Source organism: Chiloscyllium punctatum, chromosome 6 (assembly GCF_047496795.1).
Source record: "Chiloscyllium punctatum isolate Juve2018m chromosome 6, sChiPun1.3, whole genome shotgun sequence".
NCBI classification, from domain to species: domain Eukaryota; kingdom Metazoa; phylum Chordata; class Chondrichthyes; order Orectolobiformes; family Hemiscylliidae; genus Chiloscyllium; species Chiloscyllium punctatum.
In genome coordinates this window covers 16,040,958-16,068,843 of record NC_092744.1, presented here as the reverse complement: position 1 = coordinate 16,068,843, position 27,886 = coordinate 16,040,958, and the positions used below count along the sequence as shown (strand labels likewise).

At 42.2% G+C, this 27,886-nt stretch overlaps 2 protein-coding genes across 2 annotated transcripts in view; one reads left to right on the top strand and one right to left on the bottom strand.

The window, feature by feature from the left end:
• LOC140478744 (cysteinyl leukotriene receptor 1-like) overlaps positions 1 to 27,886 on the top strand; it is an 87,847-nt gene that overhangs the window by 54,868 nt on the left and 5,093 nt on the right. The gene's annotated exons all lie outside the window — the stretch shown is intronic.
• aadac (arylacetamide deacetylase) overlaps positions 7,334 to 27,886 on the bottom strand; it is a 70,481-nt gene continuing 49,928 nt past the window's right edge. The window contains exons 3-5 of the mRNA XM_072572059.1: positions 20,289 to 20,358; positions 15,119 to 15,290; positions 7,334 to 9,612 (exon numbers count right to left, since the gene is read on the bottom strand). Coding sequence (XP_072428160.1) covers positions 9,004 to 9,612; positions 15,119 to 15,290; positions 20,289 to 20,358 — 851 coding nt within the window. The 3' untranslated portion in view covers positions 7,334 to 9,003. The remainder of the gene's footprint in view (positions 9,613 to 15,118; positions 15,291 to 20,288; positions 20,359 to 27,886) is intronic.

The following is a 27,886-nucleotide window of genomic DNA, read 5'->3' as shown; positions in this document are numbered from 1 at the left end:
AGGAGTGACTTTATTGAAGTTTATAAAATCAAGATAGTTATAGATAAGGTGAATGACAAGGATCTTTTCCCTCGGTGGAAAGTTCAAAATAAGGTAGGAGGAGAAAGTTTTAAAAAGGAAATGGGCAATTTTTTTAATATACAAACAGGGGTTCACATATGGAATGAACTGCAGGTGAATGCAGATACAGTTACAATGTTTAAAAGACATTTGGGTAAATTCATGAATTGGAAAGGTTTGGAGGGATATGGACTAAGCTCAGGCAGGTGGGACTAGTTTAGTTTGGGAACATGTTTGGTGCGTACTGGTTGGACCAAAGGGTCTGTTTCCGTTGTGAGTGACTTTATGACTCTAACAGTAACCGCTGGCTTACTTTTGATCCACCAACACAGACATAATGAGGCCAGTTACAGAATCTCTCCTACCATCTTGAGTGAGAGTAATTCGAACAAGAAGTCACACAGCAGAGCCAAGCCATTCAGGAGAGGAGTTAAAGAAGCCTTTAATGTCACAGAAAGCATGGTCAAAGTATGGAATTCAAGGATAGTAGATGTTAGTCTAATTAATAAAATTTGTGATCAGTAAATGTTAGGTTGTCAAGACCATGAAAAGATTTGAAATCAAATATGCTTTGTATTGCAAGTGCAGCTGGCTTTAGAACTTCGGAACACCCACAATTCCATTGATCTGGAATAGCAACTAAATTACCTAATGCTATACCCATGTTCTTAACAGCTAAAGATGGATAGACTTTTAGTTCAAAGGTATGGCTGCATAGTAAGTGTCTTGTAGCACAGTGGTAGTGTCCTGAACACTGAGTTAGAAGGCTCACGTTCCAGTCCCACCTGCTTCAGGGATGTGTCAAAACAAATCTGAACAAGTTAATTTTGAAGAATCTATCGGGTATCAGGATGCTGGTTTAAACAAAGACTCTTGTCAACAATGGTCATGTCTCCACCTCTGAGTCAGAAAGTCTGGTTGGAACTCTCATCTGTTTCAGAGATGTGTCATAGCATGTGGAAAGAACTTGATAAAACAACTTCAGGAACACAGTGATTATGCTACTAGATTAATGATAAGTGATAGAGAGATATGAGTGCAAATTTCATCACGGGTTTCTGGAAAGATTCAAAACAACTCATTAAGTGAACTTGTAATTAAATATTAACACCAGAAGTGGCAATTGTGATACTTCTAAATTGTAATTAAAAAGGTGTTAGTGAGACCACATCTGGAGTACTGTAAGCAGTATGGACCCTTGATTTGAGAAAAGAATTCATTTCATTACAGACAGTTCAGAATTCAGTAGGATAGTCTCTAGTATAGAGGGATTGTCAAACGAGCAAGGGTCAGACAGGTTGAACTCTGCTCACTAGGGTTTAGAAAAATCGGAGGTGATCTTATTGAAGCATGAAGGTTTCGTAAGGGGCTTGACAGGGCAAATGCCTTTCATGGGATTGTCTCAGATTAGAGAGAATAGTCTCAGAATAACTAGGCATCAGTTTAAAACTGAGATGAGGAGGAATTTCTTCTCACAGAGAGTTGAGAGTCTTTAGAATTCCTTGCCACAGTCAGCTGTGGGGGAAGAGTTCTTGTGTATATTTAAAGCTGAGATTGATAGATTTTTGATCAGTTGGTGAATTAAGGGTCATGAGAAAAGGACAGGAAAGTGGACATGAGGATTGTCAGACCAGCCATGATCCTATTGAATGGCTGTCCAATTTCAAGGGGTTGAACAGTTTACTCCTGTTCCTTTTCTTGTGGTCTTAAAAGCCCATTAGGTTCTCTAATATTATTCAGAGAAGTTTATTGATGAATAAGTAATACTAGCACTGTCTATGCTACTAATAGCTAATGAATGAATGAACCAAAAAAAAACAAAGACTGGAAAAAAAAAAGAGATACCATCACATTTATTACTATTCCAGGCTTTCAACTGAAAGCAAGCCATTTATGGCACCTGAACCATTCTTTGACCTGGAAGCATTAACAGGAAGGGCAATTTGTAATTACTATAAAATGTTTGGAGAATTTATTAATAGTTTTCAAAATGTTGTAAAGTATTTTAAGAGTTTTTAAATCAGTTCAAAGGAATGAACTGTTTTTTTGGATAATCAGAAAAGCTGGTGTGTGAGAGCTGGTGACCTATGCCCTGGAAGCAATCTCCATTGGAAGAAAGTTGTGATGCAAGGAAAGGGAAGAGAGTTGGGTTCCTGTTTTTCTCACGTAGGATTATTTGCCTATTATCTGAAGCTGAGCAGCAAAAAAAGTTTTTGCTTACAGTGGGCACTCTGCCCCTTCTGAATAAGTGACCTAGGTTGACTGATCACTTATCAAGTATCAAGCTCAAGTAATAAATTTACAACAATCAGCATTGTCCTATCTTTTGACCATTTGGAGCCATACTTGACAAAAAGGAAGATGGTTGTGGTTGTTGGAAGTCAGTTATCTCAGGTCTAAGACATTGAGTCATACAGCAAAGAAACAGACTCTTTAGCCCATCCTATCCATGTCAAACCATTTTTCAAACCAGAACTACTCCTATTTGCTGGTGTTTGGCCCATATCCTTCTAAATCTTTCCTTTCCATGTACCTGTCCAAATGTCTTTTAAATGTAATTGTACCAGCCTCCACCACTTCCCCCGGCAGCTCGTTCCATATACGTAGCACTCTCTACATGTAAAAGTAGCCCTTAGGGTCCCTTTTTAAATCTTTTCCCCTCTCACATTAAACCAATACTCTCTAGTTTTAGATGGCCTTACCCTGGGGAAAAAAACCTTAGCTATTCAGCTTACCTCCTTCCCTGATAATTTTACAAACCTCTATCGCATTACCCCACAGCCCTCGCCACTCCAGGGAAAAATGGTCCCACCCAATACAGCCTCTCCTTATAACTCAAACCCTCCAGTCATAGTAACATCCTTGTAAATCTTTATCGCACCATTTCCAGTTTAATGATATCCTTCCTATAGCAGGGTGACCTGAATTCTACACAGTACTCCATTTGTGACCTTACCAATCTTTTAGACAACTGTAACATGATGTCCTAACTCCTGTACTCAATGCTCTAACTGGTGAAGTCAAGCATTCTTCACCGTTTCTGTCTACTTGTGATGCCATTTTTGCAGGAACTATGTTTCTGCACCTCTCGGGTCTCTCTATTCAATAACACTCCCAAAGCCCTACCAGTAATGATTAGTAGTGCCCTGGTTTGTCTTATCAAAATACAACATTTCATATTTATCTAAATTAAACTCCATCTGCCATTCCTCCCTCCACTAGCCCAGCTGATCAAGATCCCTTTGTAATCTTAGATAATCTTCTTCACTGTCCATTATACCACAAATTTTGGTGTCATCCACAAACTTACGAATCGTGCCTCCTATATTTTCATCCAAATCGTTTACATAAATAACAAAAAACAGTGGACCCCGCACCGATCCTTGTGGTGTACAGATGGTCACTGGCTTCCAGTCTGAAAAAAATAACTCTTTATCATTACCCTCTGTCTCCTACCATCAAGCCAATTTTGTATCCAATTGGCATCTCTGCAGGAGATGCTCAAAGTGTCCTTGGCCCAAACATCATCAGCTGCTTTATTAATGACCTTCCCTGCACTATCTGATCTGAAGTGGGGAGGTTCACTGATAACTGCATCATGTTCAACACCATTCAAGGTGACTTAGGATGCTGAAGCAGTCCATGGCCAAATCTAACAAGATTTGGACAATGTCCAGGCTTGGGCAAACAAGTGACAATCATTCCACAAATGTCAGACACTGACCATCTCCAACAAAAGAGCATGTAACCATTGCCCCTTAATATTTAATGGTATCACCAACACAGAATCCCCACTGGCAATATCCTGAGGGTCACCATTTAACCGAATCTGAAATGGAGCTGCCATATAGGTATGCAAACAAAAACAGAAATTGCTGGAAAAGCTGAGTTAACATTTCAGGTCCCAATGACTCTTCCTCAGACCCTGCTCACTTTTTCCGCAATTTCTGTTTTTGATTTCCAGTATCCACATTTCTTTCAGTTTTTGCTGCCATATACGTATTCTGGCTACAATAGCAGGTCAGACACTTTGTGGGGGTGGGGGGAGGGGGGGGAAGGGTGTCTTATACTGAGTAACTCCTCTCTGATTGGTCAAGACATTGCTCTGAGAAATGAACCAGAGAATGGCTGTCATTTATTTTATGGAGTTAGAACAGGCACAGTGTCTGTATCTGTTCTATCTGCAAAGAACAGAGCTCTGTGCATTAATGTATTGAGTTTCCATTACACATAAGCAGACCACACTGAGACCAGCTGACAAGCCTAAATTCGTTGTCAGTATTAGTCTTTGCAAACTCAGGATTATTTAGCAAATGCCACTCAATCGCAAAATCACATCTAATTGGTGTGGCGTTGTGACTGTTAGATGACCAGGCTGGGTGGGTATATTCAGGATCTTGCTTTTTGTGAGCAGCCAAAGGGATATGTTGTTTGTTACAATCTACCAATTGTTTGGGACAAACAGCCTATATATTCGGTGTAATGATGCCTATAAAATTTGTCTGCCGCATTTTTTCATTCATGTAGCAGGCAGGATGTATTTTGGCTTAACTCCAGCGCCTGTTAGAGGCAAACAGCATTCAATAATCACAGGGCACAGATTTAAAGACAAGAGGAAGGCAACTAAGAGAAGAGTCGAAGACACTTATATTCCCCTCAGCGGTTTGTGACAGTCTGGAACTCACTGCCTGAAAAGGTGGTCGAACATTTAAATAATATTTAGATATTCTCTTGTGTTGCTATAGCCACCAGGGCTATGGGCCAAGAGATAAATAATGTAAGGATAAGTGTAGTTGGATCTTGATTGACAGGATGGAAAAAATGGCCTCCATCTGCTCAATAAACATCTGAGTTCCTTGCATTTCTACTTATCATCAGCAGTGCGAAACAGCTAGCTTTATCTGCTGCTCAAACCTTAGTGATTCTTACACTTACAGAGTAACCGGAGTTACTTTTCAGGACTAAAGTTCGTTTATGCTAAGTATAGAAAGTAATCATCTAATCAGAATGGGCATCACCTCAGAATAAGTTTGATCCACCTTACTTCAGCATCAAGTTTGTATGGTGAATGAAAATGAAAGAACAGTAAAAAGTTTGGGTAATCGGAAAGTATGTGCTTATAGTCAGTATCTGTGAACATGCATTAATTTGATTAGATAATATAATGCAGACATGTTAGGATAGGATATTGTAATGTGTACAAATTTGAATACAAATCAGACAATATGTTGTCGTGTGTACGAAGGTAAAATCAAGTCACCATAGTCTGAGGACCACAGAGCTGTTTTATCATTTCAGAAACACAACTGGTGGTAGTTTAACCGGAGGATCACCACATCTCAAGTGAGCTTAACTTGGAATGTAAAACAAAATGGATAATGTTGGTTAGAGATCATAGGGGATAGATCTGGAAAACCTATCTGCAAAGAGTTCACTAGCTAAGGTTTGTTGGCCAAAGTACAATGGGGTGCATTCAGGCACCTCTTGCTGCATCAAATGCATATAAATAGTATCTTATATCAGTTTGTTTGTTTAAACTATCAGGAAAATCAAGCTCTAATGTTTGTTTCTCCTCAATATGCAAGGACTGTACAGAACTGAACTGCATTAGTTACAATGTACATAATTTTTTAATGAATAAATTGCATTTCTGAAATAAAAATAAAACAAACCATAATTTTGCAACAACATTCTTTGATGGGTACATCTTCCTAGCATGCATTAAAAGAAGTGATTAACTGGGGTGAGCAAAACATTGGTCAAAGAGGTAGTTATATAGGAAATGGAAAGAAGAGAAGGAAGTTCCAAGGAAAATGGATTGTGGGAAGGAATGTTAGAGAATTAATCGTGGGTCTACCGACAGCAAATGGACTGTAGCAGTTCAAGTGCAGCTCTCCTCCACTTTGTCAAGAATAGAGATATAGAGATGTATAGCAGGGAAACAGACCCTTCAGTCCAACTCGTCCACGTCAACCAGATATTCCAACCCAATCTAGTCCCACCAAACCCTTCCTATTCATATACCCATCCAGATGCCTTTGAAATGTTGTATTTGTACTCGCCTCCACCACTTCCTCCAGCAGCTCATTCCATACACGTACCACCCTCTGCGTGAAAAAGTTGCCCCTTAGGTCTCTCATATCTTTCCCCTCTTACCCAAAACCTATGCCCTCTAGTTCTGGACTCCCCGACCCCAGGGAAAAGTCTTTGTCTATTTATCCTATCCATGCCCCTCATGATTTTATAAACCTCTAAGGTCACTCCGCAGCCTCCGACGCTCCATGGAAAACAGCCCCAGTCTGTTCAGCCTCTCCCTATAGCTCAAATCCTCCAACCCTGGCACCATCCTTGTAAATCTTTTCTGAACCCCTTCAAGTTTCACAACATCCTTCTGACAGAAAAGGAGACCAGAATTGCATACAATATTCCAACAGTAGCCTAACCAATGTCCCGTACAGTCACAACATGACCTCCCAACAGCTGTACTCAATACTCTGACCAATAAAGGAAAGCATACCAAACACCTTCTTCACTATCTACCCGAGACTCTATTTTCAAGGAGCTATGAACGTGCAATCCAAGGTCTCTTTGTTCAGCAACACTCCCTAGAACCTTACCACTAAGATTTGCTTTCCAAAATGCAGCACCTCACATTTGTCTAAATTAAACTCCATCTGCCACTCCTCAGCCCATTGGCCCAAGATCCTGTTATAACCAGAGGTAACCTTCTTCACTGTCCACTGCAACTCTAATTTTAGTGTCATCTGCAAACTTACTAACTATACCTCGTTTGCTCATATCAAAATCATTTATATAAATAAGGGGAGGTGATGACCTAGTGGTATTATTGCTGGACTGTTAATCCAGAGATCTAGGTAATGTTCTGGGGACCTGGGTTCAAACCCTGCCACAGCAGATGGAATTACAATTCAATACAGATCTGGAATTAATGAATCAAATGTCAGGCAAAAATAAACCTTTTGGTTCACTAATATCTTTCAGGGAAGGAAATCGCCATGCTTAACCGGCCTGGCTTACATGCGACTCCAGACCCACAACACAATGTGGTTGACTTTTAACTTAGGAATGGGCAATAATTGTAGGATCCGCCAGTGATGCCCTCATCCTGTGAACGAATCTTTTAAAATTAGGAACGGGCAATAAATGCTTGCTCAGCCTGCAACACCCACACCTCAAGAGAGCAACCAAAAAAAGGTTAGTATCAGGATAACAATATACTCAAACTCAAAAAATGGAAAAAAAAAGAGCTTGTTTTTAAACACAAAATTTTATTTATCACATTGAAATACAAAGAGCAAGATATAACATTTTCCTTCATGTTATGCAGTCAGTGTGTAAACACAGGACAGGGTAAATACATCACATGGCACTTGATTATTGTCCTATTGTTTTACAGAGCCAGAACAGACAATATACAACAGAATGGAGCATTAATTATTGGTTTGAGGATAAGCAAGTACAAAGACTGATTTCTGATTTGACTGGTTTTAGGGATCAGACCATATGGTTTTAGCAGGTAAACACCCAGAAATATTCATACCAAAAAATATAGTAAAATTTTCAAAACAAAATCATTTCACAGCTTTATTGATCTGCAAGTAGATCTGTTCAAGGTACAGACACCAATTCTGGGGACTGTCCCCTTAAATACATATATTCGATTTGCAGAAAATACAGCAGAATACCACTAGGCACTTCAGGGGTTAAATTAAGAAACTGAGGCAGATAGATTGGGATTCTGACCCTTGCGTTTACAAGATCTAATTCATTAAAGGCAATTATAGGATTTAATAGAGAAACCATTTCCACAAGTGGGAAAGTCTAGAAGATGGGCAGAACCTAACAATTCATGGCCAGAGGGCAAGATGCACCTCTCCACACAAAACAGTCGTGGAAATCTACAACTCTCTCACACAAAAAGCTTATCAGGCTAGGACTGAGCAGAGCATTTCAAACAGAGTTTGGTACAACAGCATGCTATCGGGAAGAAATTGCCATCCTTACCTGGTCTGGCCTACAGGTGGCTCCAGGCTCACAGCAATGTGTTGAATATTAACTGCTTTCTGGGCAATAAATGCTAGCCAAGCCAGCATCACCTTCATCCTGTCAATGAGTATTAAAGAATAAACCAAGTCCAGTCCAGGAGTGGTCTCGTAAATAGTTATACACTTAACAAAGCAAATTAACCTGGAGGAGATCTAGGATGTGTTCTAAGGGGGAAACATTACAAGGTCATTCTAAACACTTCACTGAGGAATTTGACTGATATGGACTTCAAGTCTCCAGAGAACCTCACTCAAAATCTACAAATGCCTCACAGTTTCCTTCACAAACTAGTCCAAATCAGAGCCAGAGAGCACGAGGAGAGGATCACAAGCAAGCAACTGACCTGAAACTTAATCTTCTGTGGTTCCACACCCTGCTGGAAGAAGAATCTTTTGAGCGCATAACGGCCTCAGACGTCACCTCAGTAACCACCGCAACTCAGCTCTACAGGCCAGATGATGGGCAAGGAAGGCTTCACCTTGAAGGATGAACCACATTAGGGCAGGAGGTAGGGGCAGTTAACACGCAAAGCAGTGAGGTCCAATTGAGTAGCATCCACCTTTTTCCCCTGATCTTGGTATTGGGTGGGCTGAATGGTCACACCCATAGACCAGGTCTCCATGCTCAGGTATAAGCGAATGACAATCTCCTACATTCCTTTAGGTCTGCCATTGAACGTCATAACAGGCCCTGACCAAGTGCATTTCCATAATGTTTAACACCAAATACAGATGGGGGAAATAAGTGTGGGCAGCAAAAACACAGAAACATTTGCCAAGAATTTGCAGGTATGGAAGAGGCACTGCAGGATTTTTGCAGGATGCCGAGGGGGTGTATTTGGGGGATTGGGAGGGTTGCAGTGGGGTGGCAATTTATTTACAAATTCGTTCGCAGCCACTCAATGTAATGGCTTATCATTTTCTGGCCAATTGCAAAATCGGTTGGCCACGTGTTGAACATTATGGCACCATGAAAGGAGTCCTCGTAATGCTCGTGTGTGACCTGGACCCCTGCCACCTTCAATCTTGTGGCATACATGACCCCATCGTCCCGCAGTACGTCATACTCACAGGTTACAATGTAGGTCCGCGGCAGAGCCCGGAGTTTCTCATCCCCCACCAGCAAGGGAGCAGCTCTTGGGTCAAACACCCCAGGAACCCTCCCGGATAGCTCTGCGTTTTCGCCACCCGGTGGGATGTATGAATAGTGCTTCCTGAATTCCATCGGCAGGAGGACGCTCCAGTTTGCAAAGTTGCTCAGGCCCTTCGATTCATGGGTGGCATGGCTGTTGGCCATCATCTTGTTCAGCAGCGACTTGTTGCAGCTAAAATATTCACTCCAAAACCTGACCATTAAGGTCTTGGGCAGAATTGGCATGTTCTCATTTTGCTGGTAGGAAGGAGTGTTAAAGTCGATGGTCTGAAGTGCAGGGTAGATTAATGCTTGAACTTTGATCTCAACTTGAACCTCTCGGTCCTCCTGGATCTGCAAAATATCCCCTTAATGAGTATCCAAGGTAACCACACAAGAGATGTTAGCATAGAGATATGTTTGTACAATATTACTTCACAATCTTAATCACTTCCCAGTGAGAAAAACTGCAAACCTGAAATGGAATAATAAATTTAAATTTAACAAGCTCATCACTGAAATCTAGTAAATAATTAATCCCAATGTTGTTTAAGTCAAGCTATAGACCAAACTTAATTCAGTTTCTAATCAAGAGATTATTAGACTCCAGCCTCACTTCAGCCTTTATCACATATTCTAAACTGATAAACCACTGAGTGGGTTCTGCATTCTGAGGTGTGATTGAAATGTTAACAAAATCATTGTGAATGATTATGATGTGGTAGGCATCACAGATATGGTTACAGGGGGGTCAGGACTGGCAGTTAAACATCCAAGGGTTTTCAACTTATCGAAAAGACAGGGAGGTGGGCAGAGGGGGCGGGGTTGCCTTGTTAGTTAAGAACAAAATTAAATCTATGGCGCTGAATGACATAGCGTCGGATGATGTGGAGTCTGTGTGGGTGGAATTGAGGAACCACAAAGGCACAAAAACCATAGTGGGAGTTATGTACAGACCTCCTAACAGTGGTCAGGACCAGGGACGCAACATGTACCAGGAAATAGAGAAGGCATGTCAGAAAGGTAAGGTCACAGTGATCATGGGAGACTTCAATATGCAGGTGGACTGGGTAAATAATGTTGCCAGTGGATCCAAAGAAAGGGGATTCATGGAATGCTTACAGGAATGGCTTTTTGGAACAGCTTGTCATGGAGCCCACAAGGGAACAGGCTATTCTGGACCTAGTGCTATGTAATGAACCAGACTTTATAAAAACTCTTAAAGTAAGGGAACACTTAGGAAGCAGCGATCGTAATATGGTAGAGTTCAGTCTGCAGTTTGAAAGAGAGAAGGCAAAATCGGATGTAATGGTGTTACAGTTAAATAAAGGTAATTATGACGGTATGAGAGAGGAACTGACGAAAATAGACTGGAAGCAGAGCCTAGCAGGGAAGACAGTAGAGCAACAATGGCAGGAGTTTGTGGGTAAAATTGAGGACACTGTAAAATTAAGGGGAGGTTCATCCCCAAGAAGAGAAAGATTATCCAGGGAGGGATAAGACAGCCATGGCTGACAAAGGAAGTCAGGAAATGTATTAAAGAAAAAGAGAGAGCCTATAAAGTGGCCAAGAGCACTGGGAAATCAGAAGATTGGGAAGGCTACAAAAACAAACAGAGGATAACAAAGAGAGAAATAAGGAAGGAGAGGATCAAATATGAAGGTAGGCTAGCCAGTAATATTAGAAAATGATAGTAAAAGTTTCTTTCAATACATAAGAAACAAACGACAGGCAAGAGTAGACATTGGGCCACTCCAAACTGATGCTGGAAGCCTAGTGATGGGAGATAAGGAAATAGCAGGAGAACTTAAGTACTTTGCATCAGTCTTCACAGTGGAAGACATGAGTAATAGCCCAACACTTAAAGGGAGTCAGGGGGCGGAGTTGAGTATGGTTGCCATTACAAAAGAGAAAAATGCTAGAAAAGTTAAAAGGTCTTAAAATTGATGAATCTCCTAGGGTTACATCCTAGAGTTCTGAGGGAGGTGGCTGAGGAAATAGCGGAGGCATTGGTTGAGATCTTTCAAAAGTCACTGAAGTCAGGGAAAGTCCCAGATGATTGGAAGATCACTGTTGTAACCCCCTTGTTCAAGAAAGGATCAAGGCAAAAGATGGAAAATTATAGGCCAATTAGCCTAACCTCGGTTGTTGGTAAAATTCTAGAATCCATCATTAAGGATGAGGTTTCTAAATTCTTGGAAGAGCAGGGTCGGATTAGAACAAGTCAACATGGATTTAGTAAGGGGAGGTCATGCCTGACAAACCTGTTGGAGTTCTTTGAAGAGGTGACAAGTAGATTAGACTGGGGAAACCCAGTGGATGTGGTCTACCTAGACTTCCAAAAGGCCTTTGATAAGGTGCCACACGGGAGGCTGCTGAGCAAGGTGAGGGCCCATGGTGTTCGAGGTAAGCGACTGGGATGGATTGAGGATTGGCTGTCTGACAGAAGGCAGAGAGTTGGGATAAAGAGTTCTTTTTCAGAATGGCAGCCGGTGACAAGCGGTGTCCCGCAGGGTTCAGTGTTGGGGCCGCAGCTGTTCACATTATATATTAATGATCTGGATGAAGGGACTGGGGGCATTCTAGCGAAGTTTGCCGATGATACAAAGTTAGGTGGACAGGCAGGTAGTACTGAGGAAGTGGGAAGGCTGCAGAAGGATCTAGACAGTTTGGAGAAATGGTCCAGGAAATGGCTGATGGAATTCAATGTGAGCAAGTGCAAGGTCTTGCACTTTGGAAAAAAGAATAGAAGCATGGACTACTTTCTAAACGGTGAGAAAATTCGTAAAGCCAAAGTACAGAGGGATCTGGGAGTGCTCGTTGAGAATTCTCTAAAGGTAAACATGCAGGTTGAGTCCGTGATTAAGAAAGCGAATGCAATGTTGTCAATTATCTCAAGAGGGTTGGAATATAAAAGCACTGTTGTGCTACTGAGACTTTATAAAGCTCTGGTTAGGCACCATTTGGAGTACTGTGTCCAGTTTTGGTCCCCACACCTCAGGAAGGACATACTGGAGCGTGTCCAGTGGAGATTCACATGGATGATCCCTGGAATGATAGGTCTAACATATGAGGAACGGCTGAGGATCCTGCGATTGTCTTCATTGGAGTTTAGAAGATTAAGGGGAGATCTAATAGAAACTTATAAGATAATACATGGCTTGGAAAGGGTGGACGCTAGGAAATTGTTTCTGATAGGTGAGGAGACTAGGACCCGTGAACACAGCCTTAGAATTAGAGGGGGTAAATTCAGAACAGAAATGCTGAGACATTTCTTCAGCCAGAGAGTGGTGGGCCTGTGGAATTCATTGCCGCGGAGTGCAGTGGAGGCTGGGACGCTAAATGTCTTCAAGGCAGAAATTGATAAATTCTTGATGTCACAAGGAATTAAGGGCTACGGGGAGAATATGGGTAAGTGGGGTTGAAATGCCCATCAGCCATGATTGAATGGCGGAGTGGACTAGATGGGCCGAATGGCCTTACTTCCGCTCCTATGTCTTACGGTCTTAAAACTCAGCCCTTGGCAGGTCTGGTAGCATTTGTGGGGGAGAGAGAGGCAGAGAGAGAGAGACAGGACCTGCTGAGCATCGCCAAGATTTTCTGCTTTCACTTTAGCTAATCTAGACTGAGGCATATCACTAACTCTATTGTGTCTCTATGTGTCTCTGTATGTCTCGATGCTGGGGGCGAATTAACTGGCCAGCTGGTTTTCAATGCAGAGGCATTTTTATTTAAGCCTGTCTCGCCCATTTTAACTCTTCTGTTTATTTGCTTTTCTTTAAATGTAAAGCCTATAAACAGTACAAAGTTATTTCAAAAAATTGTCTTGGGTTCATTACAGCTGCAATTCAATTCAACAAACAATAATGTGATTGTTCATGTTGATAGTGTCCCTGATGATAAAGTGAAGGCAACCACAGTAACAAAGCAGCTCTTAGCAAAATCATAAACAGCACGTTAGAACCCCAACAGTGCAGAAAGAGGCTATGCAGCCCCTCGACTGCACTGATCTCTGAAGAGCATCTTACACAGGTGCCCCACCAACAGGTCTTTTACCATAGCCAGCCCACCTAACCTGCACATCTCTGGACGATGGGGGGGGGGGGGGGGGGGGGGGAAAGAGTCAGAGCACCTAGAGGAAACCCACGCACACAACGGGACAATATGCAAACTCCACACAGACAGACAGTCACCCAAGGGTGGGTCTCTGGTGCTGCGAGACAGCAGTGCTGCCCTCCCTGTCCATCTTGACCTATTCTAGACCCTGACACAGCTGATGGACTTCCTGTATCATCTCTCCCCTATCAACGAGTTGCATGCAATGGTTTCTATTCCTGGTCCCACACTGGTAGCAATCAAGGATTTATACTTCCACCTCTTCCACATCCCTTTTCCAACAGCCAGTTTGTAATACAGAATGATTCCAACAGCATGGGTACAATTCTTGCAATGGCTGAGGTAACCATGAAGGACTCTCCTTCTCAACCTCTTCCCTTGCAGGAGGTGTCATGAGGTTAAACCATCACCAAGCATCTCTCTCAAATGGGGGCATAGCCCAATGGTCCAGTAGGACTATGGTGACTTGTATCTTTAATCCAACACAATTTTATCCCATTCTCAGAACAATCTTTCTTGGATCCTTTCTGACCTTCATATTATTGGACAATGTTCACTCCTTGTTGGAAGTTACATAGACTTTCTGGATTAGCTACCATGGAGGTAGAACATTGTGTTAGTAACAGGGGAAAGATGGGAACTGATAACAATTTATAGCAAAAGACACTCAATAGCACTGTCTTATGGTGGTAATTATCTCCAAGTTGATGTTGCTTCCTCTTCTCCTTTGCACAACATGAAATTAAGTAACTTGAAGTCTTTGCTTTATGTCTCACTCAATACAAACTGCCTCCCTGCCTTCCACATACCCAGGGGTGATAGCAGAGCAACACAAGAATGTGACCAACAAGTCCATTCTGTGCTACAAACTCTGTGGGTCTACACAACCTCAGTACTGGGTGAAAAGCTGATCACTTCATTGCAGAAAGAAAGAATGCTATTACACTAGAGAGGGTGCAGGAGATGTATACAAGACTGGTAAAATACAACCATGAGGAAAAAATTGGATAGATTCAGGTCATTTCTTCTTGGAACAGTGAAGGTAGAGAGGAAATTTGATTGATGTGCATGATAGAGGGAGCCCTTGATAAGTGTAGATATGATGGACCAATGTAACCTAGCAGAAGGGTCAGTGACCATCAGGCATAGATTTATAGTAATTTGTCTGAGAATTAGAAGATAATTAAAGAAAAGTCTTTTCACCTTGAGGGCGTCAAGGAGAGGAATTAATTGCCTAAAATGGTAATAGAGATGAAAGCTCTCAAACTATTGAGAAAGTTGTTTGGATGTGTACGTTAACAGCTGTGACCTGTAGAACCACAGACCAAACTGCAAAGTGGGAATGACTGGGCTCATTATAGCTGTGTGGACACGATGGGTCAAGTGGCATCTTTCTGTGCTGTAAACATTCTATGAACCGGTTCCATTAGTGAGCAGCAGAACATGTTCAGTTTTGCACCATCTGTATTCCAAAGACCGAGCCCAAACACGGAATTGGAAAAGATACATTCAGGGCCATAGTGTAGGAGTGGATACAGACTAACAGAACAGTTCCTTTCAGGTGGAAAATGGACTGAATGGCTTCCTTCTTTATGATTCAAAACCAAACAAAAGCAGCACTTGGCAGGAGCCATGGGAAAATAATGTTCCCATTTAATGAAATGAATTTCAACATCATTTAAGCACATCCAAAACACAATGTATTGTGACCAGTCACAAGCTATTACTGTATTTGTAACTGTACCTGCTGGGCTACTGCAGCAGCCAAATTCCCGCCAGCACTGTCTCCTGACACCGCTACTCGAGCTGGATCCACCGAGTATCGTGCCAAGACATCTCGCTGTAGGAAGTACTTCACCACAGTGTAAACGTCATTGAACTGATCAGGGAAGTGATGCTCTGGTGCTAAACGATATCTGGAAAGTAACAAGTGTATAGGAGTTTCTGTTCCAAGGAAGCAAAACTGGATTTGAAATGTTAACTTTACTTTCTCTCCACAGGTGCTGTCAGACCTGTGGAGTTTCTCCAACAATTTCTATTCTTGTTTCAGATTGGTTTTATTTGAGTGTTTTGGACATGACTGATACCAATCAATCAATGGTGATAATAGAAGTTGCATGTTGGCTGTCTATGGAATATAACATTGGCCTTCCAATAATTTACCATGCATGGAGTTCAGAAGATTTTGGGGGTTAAGATTAGATTAGATTACATTACATTACAGTGTGGAAACAGGCCCTTCGGCCCAACAAGCCCACACTGACCCGCCGAAGCACAACCCACCCATACCCCTACATTTACCCCTTACCTAACACTACGGGCAATTTAGTATGGCCAATTCACCTGACCTAGCACATCTTTGGACTGTGGGAGGAAACCGGAGCACCCGGAGGAAACCCACACAGACACGGGGAGAACGTGCAAACTCCACACAGTCAGTCGCCTGAGGCGGGAATTGAACCCGGGTCTCTGGCACTGTGAGGCAGCAGTGCTAACCCAAGGTTCAACTACTTACACCCTAAATTGCAATTCACTCTGAACAGCCAGAGATGGCTGCAACAATTACAGCATTTGAAAAGACATCTGGATGGATATATGAATAGGAATGGTTTAAGAGGGATATGGGTCAAGTGCTGGCAAATTGGAGAGGCAGTGGTCTGGCAGTATTAATCACTGGACTGTTAATCCAGTGATCCAGGAAATGTTCTGGGGATTCTGGGGATTCACCACAGCAGATGGTGGAACTTGGATTCAGAGGTTAAGAAGGCATGTGGTGTGTAGGCAGTTATTGGTAGAGGGATTGAGTTTCAGAGTCACAAGGACATGCTTCAGCCATACAAGACACTGGTAAGACCATACCTGGAATACTGCAAGGAGTTCTTGTCACCGTATTATAGGAAGGATGTGGAAGCTTTGGAAAAGGTTCAGAGGAGATTTACTAGGATGTTGCCTGGTATGGAAGGAAGATCTTACGAGGAAAGGCTGAAGGAATGGAGACTGTTTTCATTGGAGAGAAGAAGGTTGAGAGGTGATTTAAATTGAGACATAAGATAATTAGAGGGTTAGATAGGCTGGATAGTGAGAGTCTTTTTCCTTGGCTAGTGAAGACTAACACGAGGGGACATAGCTTTAAATTGAGGGGAGATAGACTTAGGACAGATATCGGGGTAGTTTCTTTATTCAGAATATTAGGGGTGTGGAATGGCCTGTAGTAGACTCACTGACATTAAGGGCATTTAAATGGGCATTGGACATACATATGGATAATAATGGAATGGTTTAGGTTGGATGGGCACCAGATTACTTTCACAGGTCGGCACAACATCGAGGGCTGAAGAACCTGTACTGCAATGTAAAGATTACTTTATAGTGTGGAAACAGGCCCTTCGGCCCAACAAGTCCACACCGACCCGCCGAAGCGTAAACCACCCATACCCCTACATTTACCTGTTACCTAACACTACGGACAATTTAGCATGGCCAATTCACCTGACTTGCACATCTTTGGACTGTGGGAGGAAACCGGAGCACCCGGAGGAAACCCATGAAGACACGGGGAGAAATTGCAAACTCCACACAGTCAGTCGCCTGAGGCGGGAATTGAACCCGGGTCTCTGGCACTGTGAGGCAGCAGTGCTAACCACTGTGCCACCCACAAAGTAAAGTGCTAGGTTCTAATGATGAACATGAATCCATTGCCAATTGCTGTAAAAATCCATCTGATTCACTAAAGTTCTTTAGGGAAGGAAATCTGCCACCTTTACCTGGTCTGGCCTACACATGACTCCAGACCCACAGCAACGGGATTGACTCTCGACTGCCCTCTGAGCAATTAGGGATGGGCAATAAATGCCAGCTGAGCCAGCAATGCCCTTGTCCCATGAATAAATTAAAACAAAAGAGATTAGGTCAGATTGTGATGTCCGGTCGGCGTGGATGTGTTGGACTGAAGGGTCTGTTTCCGTGCTCTATGACTATGACTCTAAGTCTCTTTTTCCCTCTCCTCCCACAGGTCATTTTTAAAAAGTCTGCCTTTTTGAATTTTTTTTTAAATTGGTTACCTGTCTTAAAATCTCCTGATGTGGCTCAGTGCCAATTTCTTTTATCCTCTGAAGCAGATTAACTACCTTGGAATGTTTCACGAAGCTATGGCAGATTTTTTAATGCAGGTTGTTTTTGTCTATTATACATAACTTTTGTATTAATAACTTGAACATCACGTAGCAGACACCAGTAATTGTTGTGCAGTATTGTAGGGTAGGGTAAAATGTTTTACCAAACTTTTAGAGCATGTTTTCTCCCTTTCACTTGCATGTCAAGCCAATAGACCATGCAAACCTGTGGATAAATGGATTACTACAAGAATGTGTATTCAATAAATAACTGGACTCACCTGGGATGGATTAACGTAACTTTTTGTTAATTTGCTTTTGGAATCAGGTAAGTGATGGAAGGTGTCATTGGCAGTGCTATTAAACAGCAGCTGCTCGGAAATAACCCACTCAGTGACACCCAGTTTGGGTTCTGCCAGTTCTATCACTCAACTCCTCACCTCATTATAGCCTTGGTTCAAATATTGACAAAAGAGCTGACCTTCAGCAGTGAGGCAGGAATGACTGCCCTTGACATCAAGGCTGTATTGGGCTGAATGTAGAATCGAAGAGCTGCAGCAAAACTAGAATTAATGGGAAACAAGGTGAAACCGTCTGATGGTTGGAGTCATTCCCAGCACAGGAAGATGCTTTAGTGGTTAGCTCTAGAACATCTCTGCAGAGTTCCGCAGCATTGTGTCTTCGGCCCAATCAGCTTCAGCTGCTTCATCAATGACCTTCCCTCTATCACATGGTCAGAGCAGGGATATTTGCCAATGACTGCACAATGTTCAGCACCATTTATGGCTCATCAGATTTGGGCAAGAAGCAGGTTTGAGCTGAAAAGTGGCAAGTTATACTCATGCCTCTCAAATGCCAGGCAACGACCAATTCCAGTAGGAGGCAAACTAACCATCACCTCTTGACATTCAATAGTAAAAGTTATCACTGAATCCTTCACTATAAATCAATCAATCAGAAACTGAACTAGATTTGTCTTATAAATACAGTGGCTACAAGAGCATCTCAGAGGCTAGACATCTGGCAGGTGAGGCATAGTATGGGAAAATGTCAAGATGGTGCATTAAAAAAAAGCAGAGTATTATTTTATTTACATTATCAGATTGATTGCCAAATTCTGAGTGAGGGGTGACTTGATTGAATTGTTCAAGATTGTGAATGGAATGGACAAGGTGGATATGGAAAGGTGGTTTCCTCTCGTGGGCAGCTTCAGAGCCATGGGGGTGCTGCTGAACAATTTGGACAGAGCTGAGGGGAGTGACTGGGCAACTGTCTGCCTCAGAAGGTGTAGGAGGCGAGGTCATAGTTAGATTTTGTTGGACAGAGGAATCAGAGGGTTTTGAGGATGGTTGGGAATGTGGAGTTTGAAACAAACAGATCAGTTATGACAGTACTAAAATGGCACAGTTGTCTCAATGGTCTGAATGGCCTGCATCTGCTCATTTGTGTGCTTGTTTTATATATATATTTGCGCATGTATATGTGCTTGCATGGAGAGCTGGCAGGAGGCTCATATGGCTTTTCATTTTGGGAAAACAATGTCTATAACTGGCAAGCATCCCGATGAGTGGATGTCCTGTCCGATCCAGAGTTCTTGGTCATTCAGAGATGGACAGCTCTTTGTTGCTCAGTAGCACCACTGGGAAAGCAGTACCTGCTTCCAATTGTGCACCCATCTGAGGTGTAGAATGGCCAAGGAACCCAAGGCCACAGGTGAATAACGGCAGGTTCGGGTTATAAGGGAGGGGTACAATGGAGCGAGATTGAGCAGAAAGGGCAGAGGGGTGTCTCCCAGTCACAAGTCTCCACACCTCCTGATGCCATCCTTCAATCAGGCACTGCCTACTAACAAACCCAGAGAAATAGCTCCTGGGTTCAGTTAGTAACTTGGGGAGTACCCAGTGAGGGTGCGTGCACTAAGAGAGGAGGTGCACATGATGTACACAATGTACATCATTTCATGACAGAAAAAAGGGCAATAGAGACAGATTAGACATGCTCACTATAGAGGTGTGGTGATTATCGGAATCCAGAAACCTGGACTAATATTACAGAGAATGTGAATTCAAATTCCACTCTAACAGCTGGAGAGAGTTCAAAATTAGTTTATTTCTAAAGTTTTAGTTTAAAATGGAGCTAACAAAAAAAACCTTTTCAGATCATTGTTAAAAAGAAACTGGTTAACCAATATCCTTCAGAGAAAAAAAAAGGAAATAGCTGTTTGAATGCAGTCAGAGTTTGTTTGTAACTCCAGTCTGACACCAACACAGTTGATTCTTAGCTGCTCTCTGAACTAGCCATGTTCCTCTGAACTAAACAAATGCTTCAAGGTCACCTCAAGGCAAGGAGGGATGAGTATTAAACACTACCCACAACAACCATATTCAAAGCATAACTAATAAACATGGATGTGTGAACCACCCGAGAATAGCCATTTATTTTCATAATCTATGTTGACTAATCAATTGGTCGACCCTTTTTTGCAGCAGCATTCCTCCTTTCTGAAGGTCTTGCCTTTGTATGTTTGATTCACCTGCACACCCCTCACCATGTATTCATTTTGTGTCGTACAACAAGTTAGTTTGTTGAAAACACCTCATGCAATTAAGTTCAAAATGCCATCAACAATCTTTATAAGTCCAAAGCTATACCATGCTATCTTAAAATTACCCTGGATAATTTCAGAATCTATTACGCAAGTGTTGTTTTTAAGTACTTTGTATGGTTAAAATGGAATCGAAAAGTAATGAGGCACTCTCCAACACCGTCCTCTAGCGAGAGCAAAGCACTGTAAGTTCTTACTCAATGGAAATGATGACAGCATTCAGTTCAGTTGCGCTTTTTCTCGACAGGAGATCATACGGTTTCATTTCTGAAAAAAAAAAGTAAGATTACTCGTGCTGCATTATCAAAACTATTCTAATTGATTCAAATCCAACAACATCCACAGAATGTTGGCAAACACTCCTCCATTTCTCAAGCTCAACAGGGGACCATCCGGCTGTCCATGTAGGAAGAACTTAAATATATACCACACCCAATTCACAGTAATGTCCTACAACAGAGTCAGTGAGATTACTGACTGGCTTAATCATTGACAGGTTGTGAGCATCACTAACAAAGTCAACAGTTACTGGCCCTACTTTGAGGCAGTGATAGTCTGCTGCCTTCTTGTTAACTGAGGGACATGCTTGGCCATTTCAGAAGAGTCTAGAGTCACATGTTCATAGAATCCCTACAGTGTGGAAACAGTCCTTTCAGCCTAACAAGTCCACACCAACCCTCCTAAGGGTAACCCAGCTGGACCCATTTCCCTACATTTACCCCAGTCTAATGCACCTAAACTACACATCCCTGAATACTATGGGCAATTTCGCATGGCCACTTCACCTCACCTGCACACCTTTGGATTGTGGGAGGAAACCAGAGCACCCAGAGGAAATCCACATAGACATGGGGAGAATGTGCAAACTCCACACAAACAGTCGCCAGATGTTGGAATCAAACCCCAGTCCCTGGCATTGTGAGGCAGCAGTGTTAACCACTGAGCCACCGTGCTGCCCAAATTTAGACTTGACCAGGTAAAAAGGCAGATTTCCTTTCCCAAAGGACAGTGAGTTTTTCTATTAATCCAACAGTTGCATGGACACCTTCACTGCCACAGTTCTGGCATTCTAACTGATACACTGAATGATCAGAGAGTTCAAAATCTCCAAGCAATCATGCTCAGGTTTAAACTTATGTCTCATTTTTAGCAATCTCTCACTTACTGACTGTGCAACACAACCATAATGGTCCTGCACCCACAATGTTACAACTGCGTCATTTGAGAGAAGGATGTGCACTGGGCAAGCCCATTGCTCTTAGTCAAAATGACCGCGAGATTTTTTTTATAGCAACAGACAGAACATCAGGCTGACAGACCCATTCACAAACAGGGGGAAAGAAAATAAAAAGCACAGATCTTGTTTGGTTTTAAAAAAATCAGCCCAGTGATTGCTCTCTGGAGCTGCTCATATATTAGTAACCTGGAGATTTAAACATTTGGAGATGGCAGACTTCAGGGGTCAACAAACCCAGTTTAAAAACACACAGCCTGCGAGTGAGAGAGGAAGTACCCCAGCTGAGCTGAGCAAATATGCTGACTTACAATGAAATAATCAGGGCATGTTGTAATGCTCCCTACTGCCACTAACCAGTACTCTTGCATTTGATAACAATTACAACAAACAGTCTGCAGAAGTGCAGTGAGGTAATGCCTGCTCACAAATATGCAGTAGTATACGAGAAATTTTTAACGTCCAAAACAAAAATCAGTTATTCTAAAGAAATGGAATCGATTCTATAATGGTTAATAAAGAATTATTGGCAGAGAGCACCAGTTGCTCAATCTATGAAGGGCAATGAAGTCTGACCACTGTAACGATAATAGGACTGTTTGGGAGTGCGGTGGGCATTGGACTGAGACAGTCACAATCTGGATTGAAGGTTAACTAAACTTAACAGCATTACTCAACACATGACTCACTCACCCAAAATGCTGCTGTAGTTATGAGACACTCCAGTATTCTCAGATTTCTACAGTGGAAATATTACATTTGGTTCCTGCATTCAAATGATTAATATTGATTATGAGGAACTGGCCTAAGCACCATGCCAACCTAAGAATGATCTATTTATTCTTTCTCTCAAGTCTGTTTATTAAGCATCGCTTAAAAGTTGTCCCTCCTTGCCCTTTTTAAACCTTTTCACCTCTCACCTTAAAAATATGCCCACTAGATTTGAACTCTCCCACCTTAGGGAAAAAAACTTTTGCTTCTCACCTTATCCATATTCCAGAAGATTTTATAAACACCCATAAAGCTCAACTGTCTATGCTCCCAAATCGTGTGAAAAAAGTCCCAAATCTCCTTAGAATTGCTGTTTCAATAAGTACTCTTCTCATTCCCCTAAATACCAATGTGCAAAAGCCCAACATACACAATCTCTCCTCATAAGAACATTCCCTTATACCCAGAATCAAACTAGTAAACTATTCCTGGACTCCCTGTAATGCCATTAAAACTTTCCTTCGAGAAGGGAGACAAAAACTGCTAAGTGTACCTGCTGTGGCCGGACTACTGCCTTGTATAGTTTTAGAGGTAAAAACAATGACTGCAGATGCTGGAAACCAGATTCCGGATTAGTGGTGCTGGAAGAGCACAGCAGTTCAGGCAGCATCCAAGTAGCTTCGAAATCGACGTTTCAGGCAAAAACCTAGCAAGACTTTCCCATGTTCATAATCTACTCCCAAGTTTCTCCCATCTTTAACTGGGAATGGACACACATTTGTCTTTGGCCAGGCAGCTGACTCTCCTGCTCCTCGGATGCTGCCTGACCTGCTGTGCCTTTCCAGCACCACACATTTTGATTCTGATCTCCAGCATCTGCCGTCCTCACTCACTCTGCATTTGCCTTTGCCAATGTTTTCCTTTTCCATGTCTTTAGGAGTTTTAATTATCTGTTTTCATGTTTCTTACTATTTTACATTCATATTCTCTATAAATGTATTGGGCCCTTACTTGCTGAATTCTAATATTTTCCAATCCTCAGATTTATAACTTCTATTTTTATAAGCCTCCTTTGATACAACAAAATTTGTCTTCCTTTTTAAGCACCACTCTCTTGCTTTTCCTGTAGGATATCTTTGCCTTAAAAAGGAGGGATGTTTATTTTTGAATGCCATGCATGAATTCTCTAATTACCAACCACTGCCTGACTACAACCAAAACTTTTATTGTATTTTCCCAATCCAGCAAAGTCAACTTCCTCCTTCTAACTTTAGATTTAAGACTGACTCAGAATAGCTGCAGAATGAACTATACCTTTTATTGAGCTTAATTGAAAATTTTAAATCATATGATAGCTACTATTCCCAAAAATTAATTTTATTATTAAATCAGCTTTTCTTCATTGTATCACGCTGCTTGATGTAAAATAGCTTGTTTCTTCAATATGTTGGTCAAACACATTTCTGGATTCTTCCTAGACAGCTTGTTTTATTATTAGTATTATCCATGAAGTCAGTAGCTTCAAGTTATCCATAATTAATTGCATCACCCATGTTACATGAACATCTAATTCCATAACTTATGCCTGCACATCACAGGGTAATTTAACACAACCTGCATATCTTTTGAGTGTGGGAGGAAACCCAAGCAGACACGGAGTCTGTGTGGAGTTTGCACATTTGCGTAAGGCTGGAATTGAACCGGGTGCTTGGAGATAGCAGTGCTGATCACTGAGCCACTGTGTTGCCCAGAGTCTCAGATCCTGTACTGTGTAGTGGCCTTTAAATGACGCTGTCCACAATCTGTTGCCGCTTGCTATTTTGTTTGGAGCTCCACGCAACAAATTCTATTTGTTCTTCCAATCAGAGGTCCTGTCTCAACTACACACTAATCCTAATACCATTTTGCCTTTTCTTCTTGAATGCAAAATATCCTTTCATATTTAGTTCAGTCTTAAGGCATCCTACAGCCATTTCTCCAATAAGGACAAATAAGTCATACCCTTTTACATCTATTAGCACCATCAATTCATCCATCTTGTTGAGATTGCTTGTGTATTCAGACAATTCTGCCTTTCCGACATTAACCTGTAATTTGACAGTGGTTGTTTCTGCTGCTCTCAACTTTAATTTACAACTTACATTTTGAAGGATTCATTCATGGGGGGAGGATTTCTAATCAGAGTTGCCCTCCAGATGGTGGTGGTGAGTCATAGAGGTTTACAGCATGGAAACAGGCCCTTCGGCCCAACTTAGCCTTTTCACAATTAATTTAGTCCCTTTTGCTGGTGTTTGGTCTATATCCCTCCATACCCATCCCATCCACGTATCTGTCCAAGTGTTTCTTAGATGATGATATTGTACTTGCCTCCACCACTACCTCTGGCAGCCTGTTCCAGACACTCACCACTGTGAGAAAAAAAATTGACCTCTGGGCCCTTTTGTATCTGGTTTCCAACATCTGCAGTCATTGTTTTTAAACCATACTAAATTCCCTCGCAGATTCCCATTTTTCCAACAAGCTAGTCTATATCCTCCCTGTGAGTGTATTAGTCACAATCTGACTAAGATATAACCCATCCTTCTTGTATAGGTCCCATCCATCCCAGAAAGAGCTCCTGTACTACAGAAATCTAAAGTACTCCTTCCTCCATCACTAGTTCTTGAGCCATGTGTTAACTTACTCCATATCCCTACGTCCATACTCACTAACATGTGATACTGGGAGAAATAAAGATTCTGCTTTTTAGTCTCTTGCTAAGCTCTCTACATTCTACTTTCAAAACGTCATCCCCCTTTCCACCTGCAATGTTGGTACCCATGTTGACCACAGCATCTGGCTGTTCACCATCCATTAAATGAATGTCCTTAAGCTGATCTGTGACTTCCTTGATCCTGGCAGCAAGGAAGCAAGAAACTATCCTGCAACCATGTCTCCAGCCAAGATTAAACCACTTACTGTTATTGCGCTTCACACTTTTGTTCTCCCTCTTCACCATCCATGCAGCTGAGCCACTTACGGTGCCACAAGATTGGCTCTCATTACACTCCACTGATAAGCCACCACCCTCAGCTGGGCTCAAAGTGGAAAGTGGCTCAGAAAATAACATCTGCTCAGCGCAGCACAGCGGCTCAGTGGTTAGCACTGCTGCCTCAGAAGTGTCAGGAACCCAGGTTCATTTCCAGCCTGGGGTGACTGTGTGTGGAGTTTGTATGTACCCACTCCCGATGTGGGTGTGGGTTTCCTCCGGTTTCATCCCAGAGTCCAGGGATGTGCAGGTTACGGCAGATTGGATATGGGAAATGTGGGATTACAGGGGTAAGTGGGGGCTGGGTCTGGGCGGAATGTTTTGAGAATCGGTGCAAATAGCCCCTTTATGCACTGAACGAGCTCTAATGATTCTCTCTAGAATCTTGCACTGCTGGGTCTGGTTTTTCTAGTCTGTCAGGCAGCATCTGAGGAGCAGGAGAATTGGCGTTGAGGAAAAGCTCTTCATCATTCATCCAGCACCACTCTCTTCGACTCTGATCTCCAGGATCGGCAATGCTCGCTTACTCCCTGGTTTTTCTGGTCTACCGAGAGGTCGCCCATTCCTTCCAAGCCTGCCTGCCTTTAATCTGCAGTCGAAGAGTGCGGCACTGGAAAAGCACAGTAGGTCAGGCAGCATCTGAGGAGCAGGAGAATTGACGTTTCAGGCATAAGCCCTTCATCATGGCTTTAATCTGCAGTGTGACCACGGTGTTAAAAGTGCTACTGAAGTAATTCTCAGCCTTGTGGATTCGCCAGAGTGACTCCAGCCTATACTCTAGTTCCAAAGGCCAAAGCTCAAGATCTTGTACAGATCTTGAACTGCACCTGTAGCTCCCATGGACTCAGAAGCTTTGAAGTGTGAGGCAACCTCTTTGCAAAGTCTAGCACTGGCTCCTGCAGATTCAACTGACCTTTTTCTGAACTCTAACAATCCAGTCCTCCCATTAGTCACAGCAATTAAACTGAAAATTAAATGGATCCCTTTAAATAACACGACCATGGGGAACCCTTATGAGTTGAATGCACGTCCAGCTGTCTGCATATAAGTGAGAATGTGTTGACAAGAACTGGAAGATCAAAGATAGCCAGCCGGAACCATCAAATCAACGTAATGTGATTAATCTACTTTGCAAACTTGTGATGCATCTGTTTTAGTGACAACATCTTTGTGCTCAGTGCTGTGGTGTTCGGGACAGGTTGTGCCAAAAAATATGTGGAATAAGGTGAGATTCCTTTTTCTGTTTTTACCTAAACAGTCACCTGAAGTGTTTAAAAATGGCTACTGGCAAGCTGTACGTTCTATGTTGGCGTTACAAAATAAAATATTTTTAACAGTAAAGCAGGATGTGTTTCAGAGACCTGGGTGACAACTTTCAGGGATCTATGTACATGGACTCAGAGATCGCTGTTCATCTACACTACCAAGAATCTTAACATTAGCTCAATACTCTTTATTCCTGTTGCTCCTTCCAAAGTGAATCATCTCATACTTTTCCACATTAAACTCCATTTGCCAGCTCTCAGCCCAGCTCTGCATCTTATCTATGACCATCTCTAACCCAAAACGTCCTTCGGCACAATCCACAACTCTGCCTACCTTAGTAAATTTGCAGATGATACTAACTCATCCTTCTACGCCCACATCCATTCGTTTATAAAAATGATACACAGCAGTGGCCCCAATACATATCCTTGCAGTATACGACTCGTAACTGAACTCCAGGATGAGCATTTCCCATTAACCACCACCCTCTCTTCTTTCAGCTAGACCATTCCTGATCCAAAACTGTTAAAATCACCCTCAATCCCATACCTCTGTATTTTGTGCAATAGCCTACCATGTGGAACCTTATCAAATGCTTTACTGAAATCCATATGCACCACATCAAGCGCTTTACCCTCATCCACCTGTATGATCACCTTCTCAAAGAACTCAATAACGTTTGTGAGGCATGAACTACCCTTCACAAAACTGTGTTGACTATTGCGAATCAACTTATTCCTTTCCAGATGATTATAAATCCTAACTCTTACAACCATTTCCAACACTTTACCCACAATAAAAGTAAGGCACGTGGGTCTATAATTACCAGGGTTGTCTCTACTCCCCTTCTTGAACAAGAGAATACCATTTTCTATCCTCTAGTCTTCCGGCACTATTCCTGTAGACAAAGAAGACATAAGAGCAAGTGTGGGGACTGCAGATGCTGGAGATCAGAGCCCAGATTAGAGTGGTGCTGGTAAAGCACAGCAGGTCAGGCAGCATCCGAGGAGCAGGAAAATTGACATTTTGGGCAAAAGCCCTTCTTCTTAAAAGGTCTGATGTAGGGCTTTTGCCCAAAACCTCGATTTCCCTGCTCCTCTGATGCTCCCTGACCTGCTGTGCTTTACCAGCACCACTCGAATCTAGACAATGAAGACATAAGATCAAAGCCCTCCCTGGTTTTCCAGAGAATCCTAGGATAAATCTCATCCAGCCTGGGGACTTATTTTCACACTTTTCAGAATTGCTAACACGTCCTCCTTATGCACCTCAATGCCATCTATTCTCGTAGCCTATAACTCAGTATTCTCCTCAACATAGTCTTTTTGCTGTGTGAATGCTGATGAAAAATATTCGTTTAGCGCTTTCCCTATCGCCTCTGACTCCGCTCCACTCTCTCTCCTACACCCAGTCTCCTGTACCTCTCACTACCCCAACCTCCAGCGAGTCAGCCGAACTACACTGTATATGAACTACTTTTACTATATCTAGGCTGTGTGTTTATCATATCATTCCTGCCTTTACTATTTGTTAATGTTATTTTAGACTTTGTGTGA